Source organism: Notechis scutatus, chromosome 1 (genome assembly GCF_049901735.1).
Source record: "Notechis scutatus isolate UNSWTSFEM ecotype Mainland chromosome 1, rNotScu1.2, whole genome shotgun sequence".
In the NCBI taxonomy this organism is placed as follows: domain Eukaryota; kingdom Metazoa; phylum Chordata; class Lepidosauria; order Squamata; family Elapidae; genus Notechis; species Notechis scutatus.
The window spans coordinates 82,690,110-82,706,293 of record NC_142009.1 but is presented as its reverse complement, the minus strand read 5'-3'; the positions used below and the strand labels follow the sequence as shown (position 1 = coordinate 82,706,293).

At 36.9% G+C, this 16,184-nt stretch overlaps 1 protein-coding gene across 18 annotated transcripts in view; it reads left to right on the top strand.

The window, feature by feature from the left end:
* ARID1B (AT-rich interaction domain 1B) overlaps positions 1 to 16,184 on the top strand; it is a 426,965-nt gene that overhangs the window by 343,789 nt on the left and 66,992 nt on the right. For all 18 annotated transcript variants that reach the window (XM_087969691.1, XM_087969777.1, XM_087969760.1 and 15 more), the window contains 2 exons: positions 3,420 to 3,599; positions 15,516 to 15,843. In XM_087969691.1, the coding sequence (XP_087825817.1) occupies positions 3,420 to 3,599; positions 15,516 to 15,843 (508 nt within the window). The remainder of the gene's footprint in view (positions 1 to 3,419; positions 3,600 to 15,515; positions 15,844 to 16,184) is intronic.

Below are 16,184 nucleotides of genomic sequence, written 5' to 3'. Positions count from 1 at the left end.
TGCAGAGAGAGTGATAAATCTGTGAAATATAACTTTTTATTAGGATTAAAACACAATATTACTGAAACATTAATTAAGATAATCCTGCTTTTGGCCACAATAGTTCTAGTGACTTCTATGACTTTCCTTTCGTAGCTTAATTCTCCAAGTGCTCATGTTTTGTTTAAGGCATGTGTGAAAAATAGCTTTCTCAAAAATGGATTAGGATTAAAACTTCTATACTAATGCTCTGATAGTGGAGGAGCTTTGTCAAAGACAGATCATGTTCTGTCTATGCTGTTTAAATTAGCATCCACCGTTGTATAGGTGTTAGGAGTTCTGCTGAAGACCAGGCCAATTTATGGAACACAGAGATGGCCCTAACTAATGCTCCTAAATACAACTAGTTATAACAGAACTCAAGAGACATCTTGATGTACTAGCAAGATGAATGTAATGAAATTAGTAAGGAAAGGGCTGTAGTGGAGGAATGTAACATAATCCATAATGTAGAGGGAAATTCAGAAGAAGGAATTTTCAGGAAGGATTAAATCAAACATGGAGTTTGATTTACTTTAAGTGGCTTAGTACTGGTGACAGCAATTAAACCGGGCAAATTTCTTTACTTCAATTGAGTCTGCAGTGAACAAGGTAGTGATGCTTTTTCACTTTGTATGGCGTCTCCAGGATAGAATCAAGAAATGTTGGAACAATTTTCAACATGTTTTTCAAATGAAATTGATCAGATTTGCAGCTATTTCATTTCCAGTGTTGAGATAGGTCATAGGATACCTTGACAAGATAACCTTGATAACTGTTTATCCTGTTCATATGGAAAGGTTTTCAGCTTTTATTTCTTGAGGAATTTGTCAGAATACATGGAGAGCTAAAGACCACCTTCCAGTTGCTCAGACTTTGCCATTAAATTGGCCAGGTTTTAAGTTGTCCCTGTGGCCATTGAAGGAATTGTTCAGTGTCTCCTTAATTTTTAAAAAGGTCCTGGCTGACTACTCTTAAATAATTATTTTCTTAGATGTGGTGATTGAGAAAGTGGTGGCCATTACTGAGATAGTTTTGGTCACCCTGATGTAGATTTTGTTAGTAGGACCCTGTTAGCTGGGACACTGATGCTTAACATCTAAATTACTGGAATAGTGCCTGTCCTCTAGAACAGGGGGTCGCCAACCTTTTGGACTTCAGGGACCACCAAACTCATAATTTTAGATCCCAGGAACCACTAACTGGTTCTGTGGGTGTGGCCTAATTTATGGGCTTGGTGGTCATGTGACTGGCTGGGCATGCCTTGTATGTAAATACTATAAATATTTATATAAATATTGAATTTTTTATAAAAAAGAGCAACTTTTACCTAAAATCAGGCACAGCAGGCAGGCAGATTGAGTTATTCACAGAATCACAGATTCATTCAGAAATCTCTATCGGCCATTGGCTAGCTCAGTCTGTCACATAAAATTTGCTTGCAAGCAAACTCACAAAATTAACTCACAACACACCATGCATGTAAATATTGATTTTTTTTATAAAAAAAGAGCAACTTTTACCCAAAATCAGGCAAAGTAGGCAGACTAAGTTGCTCACAGAATCATTCAATGATCTATCTATCTGCCATCGGCTAGCTCAGTCTCTCAAATTTGCTTGCCGTGAGTCTGCACTGAATTTGCTTGCAAGCAAACCTTCAGTCCGAAGGGAGGTTCGGCTGTATTTAAAAGCAGAGCCGAAGATCTAAAGACCAACTATAAAGCAAGAAATCCAACCATTTTCTGCTTCCTAGCGAATCTAAATCTCCCGGCACAGCAGAACAGATGATGGCCGGAAAAAGGAAAAATAGAAATTCAGCACGCAAGTTTGCTGGGTAAGGAGTGAGTGGGTGTGGAGGGTTCCCGTGGGCCATGTGGGCGGCGCAGCCTTGTGTTTCTGTGCAGCTGGATTAATTGCTTGAGGGGGATGCTCTGGGAGTGAGATTTCTCTGCGGCCCACCAAAATTTTCTCATGGCCCACTAGTGGGCCGTGGCCGATCGGTTGGCGACCGCTGCTCTAGAACGCTTCATGGCCATTGTTTCATCTGTCATGTACATGGAACATTGGATTCACCTATAAGGCTTCCAGGCTGTACACTCCCCAAGAAAGTGTGTTTGATTCCTTCTTTCCCTGTATTTGGGAAAGTCACAACAGGATGACCTTTTCCTTTATTTCAATGCTATTGTACTGATGTTGGTTTTAAATTTTGATTTCCATTATATTGCCTTTACAGTTATGTTTTATATGTGGTGCTTTTTAAAATGTGTGTAAATCACATTGAGGATACAGATAAATTGAAAAGAGAAGTATAAATTCAGTAATAAAACCAGTAGTGAGATGAAGACAGCAGATCAAATGTAATTTTTTTCCTACTGACAATGCATCAACTCAGTCATAAGTGATATAAAAATATCTCCAGAATATATTTAATCGGTCAGACCAGAGTGCTTGTGTGCATTGCATTTGATCGGTGATAGATTGAATGAATTCAAATGGCCAAAAGTATTTTCAGAGTTGAGGAGAACTCTCTGTATAATTTTTCTGTGGTAAATTACAATATTTGACTAAAATGTAAAATTAATATTCATATTTCTTAACATTAATCAAAGAACTTTGGATTTTTTTTGTTTCTAGCACTATATTTAAAGCAGGAATGAGCATCATTTTTTGAGCTGGGGGTATTCACTGGTCTTGTATTCTGGTAGGAGGACAAAAACAGGCAAAACTAGCAGTAGTTGTGACATGATGCAAAGGTCTATCCAAATTCATATGGAGGTAGCAAAACCATGATCTTCTCCATATGAATTGTTAATATATGGTTGAGATTCTCCCTTTAATCATGCCCCAAAAAACAAAAAATAAATGAATGAAACAGATGAATGTGGTTTTTGTTTTTTGTTTTTTGGTAATAACAGCAGACCCAACTCCCAAAATAGTGAATAGGGCAAAAATGGCACTTTCTTAGTTACAGAGGCAGAAAATGAACAAAGGATTCCAGAAGAATTTTAGAAATGTCTGTTGTGTCATATTCTGAAAGATTGTCATATTTCTCATGCAGGTTAAAAGGGATTTGCAAAAAATACGTTTGAGAAATTGCCATTAAGTATAATTAGAATTTCCTGTCTTCTCATCTAATTTTATTTTAATATTTATTAATCACCTTTGTATTGTCTTATTTGTGCAGATGTGATAAAGTCCAAAGTAGCATTACTACTGTAGTTATAATGCCATGTTTAGCTACTTGGGACGCCAAGATTTAAATGCTTCTATAACTCATGCTGTAACTCAAATGTCATGAGATACAAAACAAAGTATTAACAACATTCAATGTTTACCTTAATTTAAGTTAACGAATATGGAGGTCCCTAATTTTTCTCTCTATCATGTCTGCTTAACTTTAGGTTTTATGACAAGCATTCAAAGAAACCCTCAATTGTCACAATATGCATCTCAGCAGACTGGACCTTCTATGTCACCCCATCCTTCACCTGGAGGTCAAATGCATTCTGGAATTGGGAGCTTTCCACAAAGTAATTCAAGTGGTGCTTATGGAACTCAGATGAGCCAGTATGGGCCACAAGGTAAAATAATTAACATTAATCAATTTTCTACAACTTATTCTATAGAAAAATGTGTTACAGGTAGTCCTCAACTTACAACAGTCCATTTAATGACCATTCAGAGTTACAATGGTACTGAAAAAAGTGACTTATGACTGTTTTTCACATGATCATTGTAGCATCCCCATGGTTACGTGACCAAAATTCAGATGCCTGGCAAGTGATTCTTATTTATGATGGTTGCAGTGACTCTGGGGTCATATGAACACCTTTTGTGACCATCTGACCAGCAAAGTCAATGGGGAAGCCAGATTCAACAGCTATGTTACTAACTTAATGGTTGCAGTGATTCACTTAACAACTTTGGGAACAAAAGTCACAAAATGGGGCAAAATTCACTTAACTGACTCACTTAGCAACAAAAATTTTGGACTCAATTCTGGGCCATAAGTTGAGGAATACCTGTATATGCCAAAGATGGTGGTCATATCTTTTCTTTTTATACATATTCTAGCTTTTTATTTTTGACCATGTTGGAAAATAATCGTTTAAAACATGCTTAGCTTTTCCATTTTTTTCCTTTAAAATCCTAGCACAATGCAATAACGTGTATTTTTGAGAATGTCCTTTCATTTTTTTCCTGCAATATCATTATTAAAAGTGTTAGTACAAAGGAATACTAATATGTACATACTATCCCAACTTTTGTTTATTAAAAGCTGATTGGAAATACATCAGAATTTGCATATTCTGAGTTAGGGCAAAATGTTTTCCTCTCTCTCTTTTTTTGGAAAAGTGATCATAGTTGCAATTGCCTATCTTAATAAAGTCACCTAACATAAGTATCCCTCAGGGGATGGGTAAAGAACAAGTTCCTAAGTCTTTCCTCTTTCCTTATTCTTAACTATTGTTTATATGGTCTGATGTAGGAGTAGTTTGGCACAGGTGTTTGGCATTTGACACAGGTGTTTTTAGGATTTCAGCATCTCCAGTTTGATACTGACTCCCTTACAATCTGCGCTCAGAAGTTACAGTTTCATACTGTTTGACATTGCCCTGGAATTTCACCATGGTTATTATGGATAATTGTGACACAGATAGCTTGCAGTTGCTCCAACCAATAGATCTACCAGAGTGACAGGAGTATAACCCAACAGCAGGCTGTGGTCCAGAAACAAAATGCTTCTTTGACAAACATGGGAACAAAATCAGGTAGAACTAAAACTGCTGTTTCAAATCTTGATACAGTACCATTTTCTCCAAAAGGTTTTTTTGATAAACCATTCCTGTTTATTGTTATGTTAAAATGCAAAATAGTGTTGTGATAAATTCTTATCAATCTTCCACACTCAACAGTAGCTTTCACATTTTGCATCAATTTTTTTTTTATTCTGGAGAACATCTTGTGATGGACCTGTCCCCAGTAGGTAAGACATTAGAGGAGAAAATTTTGTATTGTATTATTGTGCCTTTCACAGCTATATGTATAAGATACCAGTTCAGACTCATCAAGTTAAGGATGTTAATATTTTTGGATAGATTATATCATGCATATATCTGAGTCTTATTGGATGATCAGTATTAGTTTAGCTCTTAATACATAAATACAAAAATTGGCAATGATACAACTCAACCTTCCAAAATGTGCCTAATTTTTCCTACAGAGCAACTAATGCAACTTAAGAGATAGTCCTGGCTTAGATCCATGTGAAAGTAACAACCAGCAAACTGAATGAGGAGCCTTCTTTTGAAATGATTCTTTAAAATTTATTTCTGGCACAGATGGTTCAATTTATTCAGTTCATTGGCAATTGAAAAAAAAATATTGTGCTTTGGCTTCTCAGCCAAGCAGCAGTTCCTGACTGACTTAGGCTTGGAACTAAGCAGGATTGGATCCAAATTAGTATTTGGAAGAGAGATCTCTTGGGAATATCAACATTTGTAGGCTAGATGGGAAGCTGAAAAAGAATCCCACAAGGTAGTGACAAATCCTTCTATATTGTTATTAAGGGAAAATATATGACTATCTCCACAAAGTCACTATGAATCAAGCTCAGTTTGAAGAAGACTTGCAGTGATTCTGCAGCTTTCATTTACCTTGACATCATAAATTAGATCATTCTTTGCGTGTGGATCAGGGTGATACCAGCTTATTTTTACCCTAGCAGATGATAGAATATTCTGAACAATTACTATAACATCATCTCATAAAGCTAAGGGCTGCCTGAAATTGTAAGTAATCTGTTATACAGTGAAACAGCCAAGTGCTCAGCTCACAATTTTTCAGTTCCATTGTTGAATGTTACATTTTGCAACTTTGTGTTGCTATCTGCTCAACTTTAAAGGTTTTCTATGCCCTTATTTTCATCATATCAACTTTACTAGAATAAAGCAGCTCTCTGCTGTTAGCATATATAATACGAAAGAGATTGACTAACATATTTCAGTGAGATTGTGTGATATGCATGGTTGTGATGGAGATCAAGAACATTAAACAGATTAGAAAGTCAATTATTTATTAAACTTGTGTGTCATCCAACTTTCAACTGTGGGTGACTCACAACAATCAAAGTACTTTGTAATAAAATCAATAATATATACACTACTGAAACAGTTATCCTGAAATAACAAAAGTTCATTGGATTCCTTCTGAAAATGTTAGTGCTTTTGTATAGAAGTACGATTAGACTATGATCTTTATCTACTGATAAATTTCATAAACACCATTACCTTTGATATGATGAATATAGACATGGATAAAATTAGCAACATAATAGCTTCAGTCACAACAAACTAATGTACACTTGCAAGTTACAGCTGTTTATAAGAATCCACAAGAACATTGCAGTCTTCAAAAGGATTCAGAAAACCTGGAGCTGTCTTTAGTTGTTATTTTATAGCCCAGTGTTAATTATTAAGGAAGGGTGGACATGCTTCAAATTATTGGCAGAAATGCACACTGCTTTATAGCAGTCAGAGCTGATTTTTAGCTTCATGTGAGGATGTTTGTAAATAAATATCAAAAATACTTCAATGACAGAGTTACAGAAGATGCCTGAACTTTTAAAGATTCTTTGGCTACCATATTGACGAAAGCTTTTTGTAAAATAGTTTTTAAAGCAAGTGTTCTTTAAAAGTTCTGACATCTTGTGTACTGAGTCAAGGAGATAGCGTGCACTAGCTCAGCCCAGTATATGGAGAAAGATTTGACTGATTTGCTGAAAAATGAAGGAATATAAATGATGAAATATTAAGTCTGAAATATTAAATGCTCCAAAAGGAAGCCCTTTTTAGTAGTCTCTGAATGAAGGTGCCAATGTATACAGTAGTCCTTAAATGACCTAAGAAGAATTACACAGATAGTCCTCAGTTTATAACTGTTCATTTAACAACCATTACAATGGCCTCAGAAAAAGTGACCTACAAGCCAACCTTGAAGACTGTCACACCATCTGGCTGGTATTTACAACAGTTGCAACATATTGTTATCATGATTTGTAATCTACTCAGCAGGCTTACAAAATCAAAATCAATTGTGAAAGCCAGATTTACTCAACAACCATATATACTCAGGGATGGGATTCAAAAATCCCAGCAACTGGTTCGCTGCCTGGTTGCTGGGTGGGCATGGCCATGGTGAGCGTGGCCTACCGGAACTTCCGGGAGGGCCGTTTTTCACCTTCCTCAGGGTCCAGAGGCTTCTCTTGGGCCTCTGGGGGTGTGAAAATGGCCTCCTCCAGGCTCCAGAGGCCCACCGGAAGCTGGAAACAAGCCTGTTTCTGGGCTTCTGGAACTTCTGGTTCAGCCTGTTTTTCACCCTTTCAAAGCCTCCGTGCGGGCCCTGCACTTACCTGCATCCAAAATGGGCCAAATAGAGACTCCTGGGAGGGAAGGGGAGGGGTGGGCAGGGTGGGGCCAGCTGGTCAGTTCAACTACCAGTTCGGCGAACCAGGTATAAATTTAACATCCGGTTTGCACGAACTGGTCTGAAGCGGTAGAATCCCACCCCTGTATATACTTAACAACCATAGTAAAAACTATAGTAAAAACTGTCATAAAATTGGAACCATAATAAAAATAGTTATAAAATTCATGTGATCACTTGCTTAACAATTGCATCACTTAATGACCAAAGTTTCAGTCCCAATTGTGGCTGTAAGTCAAGGACTACCATTATCTGATGATGTGAAATCTTCATTTTTGTGGTGTTTCAAATTGGATTTTTAGTTTTATTTATTTTTTATTTTTATTTGTTCCTCTTTCATTTATTTGGTGATGAGATAAAATTTTATGTATTTCTTGATATAACAATTATAACTATCAGGGCTCCAACAAATCCCCCTCATTCAAAGCAAAAGTCTCTAGCCACATCTCAGAAAAAGTAAATTGGTTTATTAGAAATTGCCATGTTGGTGTGTGATTGGGTGTAGCCAGTACTAAATCACATCATACATTTCCCCCTTGACCCTGGTCTTTCCCCCACCCCCTGGATGTGACTTCTCCAATAGGACACATCAGTCTCCAAGAGTCATCCATCATGCTCTCCAATAACCTTCTTATGCTGCGACAACTTTGGGCTGCTGAGTTGATATTTAGGCATTTCAAGAATGCCTTGTTTTGGCCTTCCAGTTTGAGCTTCTTTGGCGACAGACAGAAATCCACGATCGTGCGCAGTTTCGGTCTGGGCTCGCTGCTGGAGTGCCCCGAGCCGGCTGGTTTCGGGGCTAAGCCACCCCGTAGAGGTGGTGAAGAGGGGGGAGACTGCCAGCAGGGTTGAGGAGAGCCGCATCTCTCCTCCTCAGCTGGCTATTACTCCCTTTCCCGAAGGCGGTTGCAGCGGTGGTCAGAAATGGCCACCTCAAAGAAGAACTCGACCAGAAAAGAATGTGTAGGAGGAAGATAAGAAGTGAAAGTTTTGGCTGACCGGGTTAAATTGCAAAAGCAACAACTAAGGTACCCTGGAATTTAAACTAAAAAAAAATAACATCGTTCCCAAAGAAGAGTCTGAAGCAGCGAAGGAAAGTGAAAAAGGAAAGGTTTGGTTTTTTTTTCTTCTCTCCCTTTCCCTATACTGACAACTAAGAGACTTAAATAAGAAATCGGAAAAAAAATCCTCTTTGACATCAACAGGAAATTAAGCTGAAAATAAAACAAAATGTCAAAGGGATAATAAAGATTTCTGAACACTAAAAAATTTTTATAAGCAGGAAAGGAAAGAAAAAGTATAAAAGGGCAGGATCTGGAAAAAAGGGAGGAGACTGCCTGGAATTAAAAGGAATCTACAGTAAAACTTCAACAAGACTTCTAAAAGATACATTTTAACTGAAACTTGGCAACTAAATACCGTATTTATCGGCGTATAACATGCACTTTTTTCCCCCTGAAAATAGGGGGCAAATGATGTATGCGTGTTATACGCCGATATAATGTTAAGAAGCCTTCGGTGAATGCTGCTGGGATCGGGGATCAAGGACACAAATGAAAGAAGGGGAGGGAGGAAGCAACCGAAGCCTGTCCTTCTCTCTGGGTCAGCTCTCTCAGTCGCTCTCTCGCTCCTCCACCAGCACAGGAAGAAACTGCTTCAAAGAAGCGGGGGGGGGCTTTTCCTGTCGCCGCAGCTTCCCTGAAGCGCCCGTTTCTCCCCCACCCCGTCCGCCCGCCCGCCCGCAGTGCTCCGTTCTGCCTGCCTGCCTGCCTGCCTTCGTTAATGGTTGAATCGGAACAGCTTCGGCTGAGTAAAAGAGGCGAATAGTTATTATTCTCAGCCGAAGCTGCTCCCAAACAACCAGAAACTAAGGCAGGCAGGCAGGCAGGCAGAATGGGACACTGTGGATTGAAGCGCGCGTGTGGGGTGGGAGTGGGGGTGAAATTTCCCTCTTAAAATGAAGATGCGTGTTATACGCCTGTGCGTGTTATACGCCGATAAATACGGTAGTAGAACCCCAGGAAGAGAAAGTGAAAAAAAAAAAAGCAAAAAGAAACAGCTTGCGTGTATTTGGATTACTTGGTGATCTTTGGATTCTTGGTTATTGCATTTGAATGACTAAAATTAATCGGGTGGTTGTTTAAAAATTTATACAATGGCACTACTTCTGGATGAATTGAAAATGGAACTTAAAAAGTACAAAGAAGATGCACAAGAAGGGAGGGGTTCTTTTGGCTTCGTTTTTCAATTCTTAGAAATGGAGATTTGGAACTATGAGAAACAACAAGAAACGCCTGCAAAACAAGAAGACTGGGACAAAGAAGAAGCCATCTTTAATAAACAAGTAATTCTATGTGAGGAAGAAAAAGGAAAGGGGGGAAAGAGAATGGAGAATTTAAGACTTAAAAAAACAACCAAAGAAAAGAAAAATAGTTCGAAAAATAAGTATAATATTGGAAAGCAACAGAAGAGGGGAATACAGAAGAGAGAAATAGAGGTAGAGAGACAAGGGGGTAAAAAGGGGGTAAAAAGGGGAGAGAGAAGAAGAGAGGGAAGAAGGAAAGGAAAAGAACTTACAAAGGACAGAAACAAGATATAGAGAAACAAGGCCTATTTAGAGCTAATGGGTGAAAATTTAACTGAAAAAGGGATTCTGTAAAGGTACATAAGATTGTATTGTTATATTAGTAATAGAAATAATTTTAGAAAATTGGAAACAACGTATGATTAAAATGAGGGATAAAATAGTTACTGTAATCTAGTGAAATGTTTGTTAATAAAATAAATGAAATAAAATAAATGAGAAAATTGAATTAGGAAGGGAACATTTTAATTAGTTAATTTTTTATAAAATATAAGTGAAGGGGGGGGAATTAATTATGGAAATCTTATAACTGTTCCCATAGAAGTATGATATTTTATTGAAAAGTAATGTTAAAGAAGTTAAGATTTTAATGAATGTTAACATTAATGATAGAATTGAATTGGAATGGAATGTGTTGTTTTAATTACATATATTTATAATCTTTTTTTTTTAAGAATATAGTGTGTATTTTAAGAATGTACCAAGCAGAATCCGAATGGAAGTTATGTATTATATTGAATGTTATAACTTTAAGGTATATATTGAAGCCTAAATAAGAGTTAAATGGATAAACTTAAAAGATATAAAGGTGTCATACTCCAATCAGCAACTACAGGAGAAACTTTGTTTAATGAAAAAAGATAATATGAAATGGAAACAGGACAGACAAAAAGTATAAATATAATGATTTGGATTGAGACGAGATAATTAAAATAAAATTGAGAAAATTAAAAGAGGGGAGAAGCTATGTAGAAAATGTAAAACAGTAATAAGATATGGAATAGAACATAAAAATGAGCATGAAATTGAATTTGTGTCTGTATGAAGAAATGTAACCCGGGATTGCGCTACTTTCAAAAAAGATATTTTATTTGTATTTTTTTTTGTGAAAACTCAAATAAAATTTACAAAAAAAAAAAAAAAAGAATGCCTTGTTTTCTCCCACTCCCTTTTTCTAGCAACTAAAAAGACCAAAGGAGTATCTTTTTAGTTGACAATAAGTTTGTTAGTCAATATATTTTTTTGTATGCTAGTTTGCATTTTAAACACTCAGACTCACTTAGATGAAGTGATCATATGGAAATTTGATAAATAAAATAAAAATGAATACATTTCAAAATTCTTTTACCTAAAAAGATGTTTTAATGCTTTTTTAAAATGTTAATTGCAATTATGGATGATTCAATCGCATAAGTAAAGATTCAGTTCCAGATAAATCAAAGTTATCGATAGGAAAAGACAATAGTGATACTGTTGTCATTTTAAAGTCTACGGGGATTCTTAAAATTCCTCAACATACACCATCAGTTTCCCTGTCATGACATGCCCTTTGTTCAGTGCCCTTATTTTATGTTCTTCTTGGTAATAGAAGATGTTGATAGGTAAAATGTAGTTTCTAGTTTTAGATCCCCAAATATTGTTGGATTGCAATTCTATGATTCTCAACCAGATCTCATGTTGATGGGGGAGAATGAACATTGCAATACTGCAGCATTTCAAAATAGACATTAGACTTTGAAACAGGTTTGGATGGTGGTTTGAACTGGCTTCCAGGAAGCAAATCATCTAACAATTGAGGAAGAAAAACAGTACATCAGCAAAGGTTCAGCCAGGATAGCATTTGTACTAGACCAATGTTTGTTTGTTTCCTATCCCAGAGAAATATGTGGAATAAAAATGAATTCAAATTACACAAGTGGATTGTAAATAACCTTCAAATCCAATAAAGAAATATTTCGTGCAGTAAACAGTTTAGTCGGCTGTCAAGTAGTCAAAACTATTGTATATTGTAAATATAAACAGCTGGAACAGTTTGCATTATTCAGTAACTCACTATGGAGCTATCTAACTATTGAATTTGTGGGTGAAAAACAGTAAATCACAGTAAAAATGCATTGTTTGTTGCTTACATTTTGGGTGAAAGAGTTCCTCTAGTGGAGTTATTCCCGTTACTCAGGTTCCAGAATAAGATGGTCATGATATCACTTAGTTTTCCAGGGTGGAGATATATAATTGGGTATCACCAGCATACTGACAATACTTCACCCCATGGTGATGGATGAGCTCACCCAGAGGCCTCATGTAGTGTTAAGGAAAAAACACCAAACCCTGTAGAGGCCATGGGCAAGACCTCTCCTTCCCTATCACCACTGACTGAAATCAAGTCTGAAGGAAGGAGATGAACAGCACAATACCATGCTGTCCACTAGCAACCTTCTGAGCTGATCCTGAAGGATGTATCATGGTTGATGGTATCAAAAACCAAATACTTTTATGTTGAAAAAAAACTAAATAAAAGTAGATCATTATAATAAAATACACAAGCAACCCTCTACAATTCTGCCGTTGTATTTTTTAAAAGTTCTCCACTATAAATCTGTAGTGTTTAGTTCCTATAATTGATTTGGAATCAAGCCAAAAATGATTACTTTCTGATTATAATCCTGCCAGGTAATATCTGTGCTGTGATATTTCAGAATTGTGAAATGGGTCTCCTCTGCTGAGTGGCAGCCATTGTGCAACTCGAATTTCTTTGATTTGATTTGTAGAATTCAGCTCAGTTTTAAAATCCTAAATAATACAAATGGTTGATTACTTAGTTTTAGAATAGAGGCTAGCGTTGAAGAAAACAGCCCGTTGCAATTAATCATATTCCTTAGCTTCTGTTTTTTTATTGAATTCTGAAAGCATCATCTTTCACCATTCCACACACATCAGCACAGGCTCACTTTATACTGCACGTGCCGCTCTAATATCTGGGCTTCAGGCAAGAATGAGAAACATAAAAAACATTCATTTCCATGGTTTTAATTCATAACTTTTGAAGCACTGGTAACTTTAAAGAGTGAATAAGAAGTGAAACACCACTTTCAGGAACATTGTTATTGTTGCATAGTAAACCCAGTACTTGAATAATATAGTCCCTTTATCAGTTCAAATACAATGTTCTGGCAGCCAGAAGTTATGAGCAGGTGCTAGACAAGAAATACTTTGCAATTTTTATTGGGCTAAATTTTAAAAACTCATGCCTCATTTCTAAGTTGGTATGTGTATGAAAGTACTGGTTTTTTATTTTAACTTGTAAGGTGAAAGTTCATTGGCAAATGGAGTGTGTAATTAACTATTACTTAGTACATAACAAGTAAATTACCTAGAATCTGTGTAGAAAAACTTTTACAGAAATAAAGTCAGTTTTCTAATTTGTTTGATATTGGGAATAATTTTTATTATTTTAGCACCTAAACTTGAGCATGCGCTACATAGATAAGGAAACAGATTTTGCCCAAAGGGACTTGCAAAAAGATTTTGTTAACCTACCCTATTGGTGTATATTTAATATAGCTAATTATTTGCCAGATATAATCATGAAAAAGGCAATGAAAGGTTTTAAAAGGTTGGGGTGCTGAAACAGCTTGAAATCAAACTGGAGTTACAATGTTTCTTAATTTGGACCTCAATGCAAAATTCTGCAAAGCCAATTTAAAGTGAGCCACCTAGGAATAAACACATCAAGCCAAAACAAAGTTTTAAACTCCCTTTTTTTATTTTGAAATTTTGTTTATAAGAGAATGTTAATGTTTTTCTTACCTGTATTTTGGCTTCCTTATACATGAAAGCTCCAGTGCTAAGCAGTTTCGTCCTCCATATGAGACTCCAATGCCTCTGGATTTCATTCTAATTAGCTGAAATGAGCTCCATTGGTTGAAGAAAGAATAGGCTGCTTATTAACGTTCCAAGGCTGCTGTGCCAAAGAATACTCACTTAAAAAGTGTGGGGTTTTTTTGCACTTGGCTGCCTGATATCCCAGCTGATGGGGACTAGCTCAGCATCTGCTCCATTCATTGAATCTAATGGTGCATCCATCTGCTTGCTGTCAAAGCCACTGCCAGCAAATTATGAAACTATTAGAAAAACAGGAAAATTTGTACTTTTCTTTCTTGGCTTTCTCTCTCATTTATTGTTGGCAATTATTTAGGTGTTGAAAGAAGTCTACCTTTTTTTTCACCTGAAATATTTATCACATTACTGATATCCTGGCTTTTATTTAGCAGAAGCTTTTGTATTTAGAAAACATACTTGCAGCCTCCAAATTTGTTGTCATATTAGATATCTGTTTTAATTATTATGTCAGTTTGAATGCAGTTTTTGGTTAAAAGTTATGTAAACAAGGATTAGGGAATGAAAGGCTTACAAGATCTGTTAGTGTGTACTGTTCTTCCCAAGTTTCCTCATCGCTGCTATACAGTGACTTTGCAGTTATATAGGACATTCTTAAGGTGAAATGCCACATCAGGAACAGCCAAGACAAAAGTTAGACCTTTGATACACATAGAAATGTTTTTGTTGCTTTCAACAAACACAATTGTGCAGAGTAAAACCTGATTCTTAATAGACAATTGTAAACTTGGTGCAAATAGCAAAGTGTAGTTTCTAATTCAAAGAATTAGTCACTAGAGCTTGTTTGGTATTTATTGTTTGTTTAATGTTGTAAAGCAGCCCAGACTCATTTGGGATGGGGCAGACTGTCTATAGATTAAATAAATGTTGCACGTGTGAGAACCCAATGGGCAATCATAGGTGTATCGTTGCCTTCTGAAACCAAATGTTTAATGTTGTTTGATTCCTTTTTAAAGGACAGAAGGGAGCTATTATGTTTAAGCATGGGGCATTCTGGTCCCATTATCAGTCAATGTAGGAAGCTACCCAACAGCCTAGATGTCTTATTAAAAAGCAAAACTAAATTATATAATAAGATGAGTTACCACACTTGTTCTGCTCTCTATTTCTTACACTAAGTAGAATTGTATGAAGGGGTATAATCATTGTGGGAGGCTTCCTCAGTGGAATCTTTTTTAAAAAAAAGGAAAAGAACAAGGAGAAGGAGCCACTTTGTTCCAGGCCAGTTAGAAGATCATTGTGAGTTCTCCCTTTGTGTCATTCTGTTGCTACTTCTGCATTTTCCACTCTGTGGCTCTGGCTACTGCAAGATGATTAACAAGGCAGCCACTGTTTCCTCCGTGGCCTGCTTTCTCACCAGCTCAAGGTTAACTCAGCCTTCCATCCTTCCGAAGGTAAAGTGAGGGCCTAGATTGTTGAGGGCAATAAACGCACTCTGTAAACTACTTAGGGCTGTAAAGCACTGTGAAACAGTATATAAGTCAAAGTGCTATTGCTATTGCCTTTGTTCACATTCGTCTACCAGGCTTTCCATGTTTGCTATATATCCCTATTGATGCAGGCACATAATTTCAAGAAATATAGATCCAGCAAATGCTAATGCCTGAAGATACTGGATACTAGTTAAGAATACTTAGACATATTTTGCCCTACTTAAATCATTTTAATGCACACAGCTTTTTCCAGTGGTCTCATTCCATAGATTCAGAACTAGTAACTTTATTTTCCTCTTCTATATTGTTTTGTTTAGGGAACTACTCCAGACAGCCAACATACTCTGGAGTGACCAACGCAGGTTACAGTGGACCAGGACCTGGTATGGGTATAAATGCCAGCAACCAGATGCACGGACAGGGTCCAGGCCAGCCTTGTGGTACCATTCCCTTGGGACGAATGCCATCAACTGGGATGCAAAGCAGACCGTTTCCTGGAAATATGAGCAGTATGACACCCAGTTCTCCGGGCATGGCTCAGCAAGGAGGCCCCGGGATGGGACCACCCATGCCAACTGTGAACCGTAAGGCCCAGGAGGCAGCTGCAGCAGTGATGCAAGCTGCTGCCAACTCCGCCCAGAGCAGGTACGCTTCCAAGGGGAAGGATCTGAAAACATTAACAATGTCCATGCTAAGTAAAACGCATTTGTGTGTAAAAGAAAGAGAAGAGTAGAATGGGCTGAACCAAACCAAAATGACAAGGATTGAATATTGGAGGTTTTACAGCATGCTTTCTCTCAGAAAACAAAAAATACATAGAGGTGGAAATCCCACCATTTAAATTTAAGACATAAACTGCCTGCATTTAGCCTCTGAAAGAATACATTTAAGTCTACGCAAGTGGTACAATAAATTGTTGGGAAAGGTGATCAGATAAATTGTAGAAAAAGGCAGCATTACTGGAAAGATAAGCAAGATATCTTAGG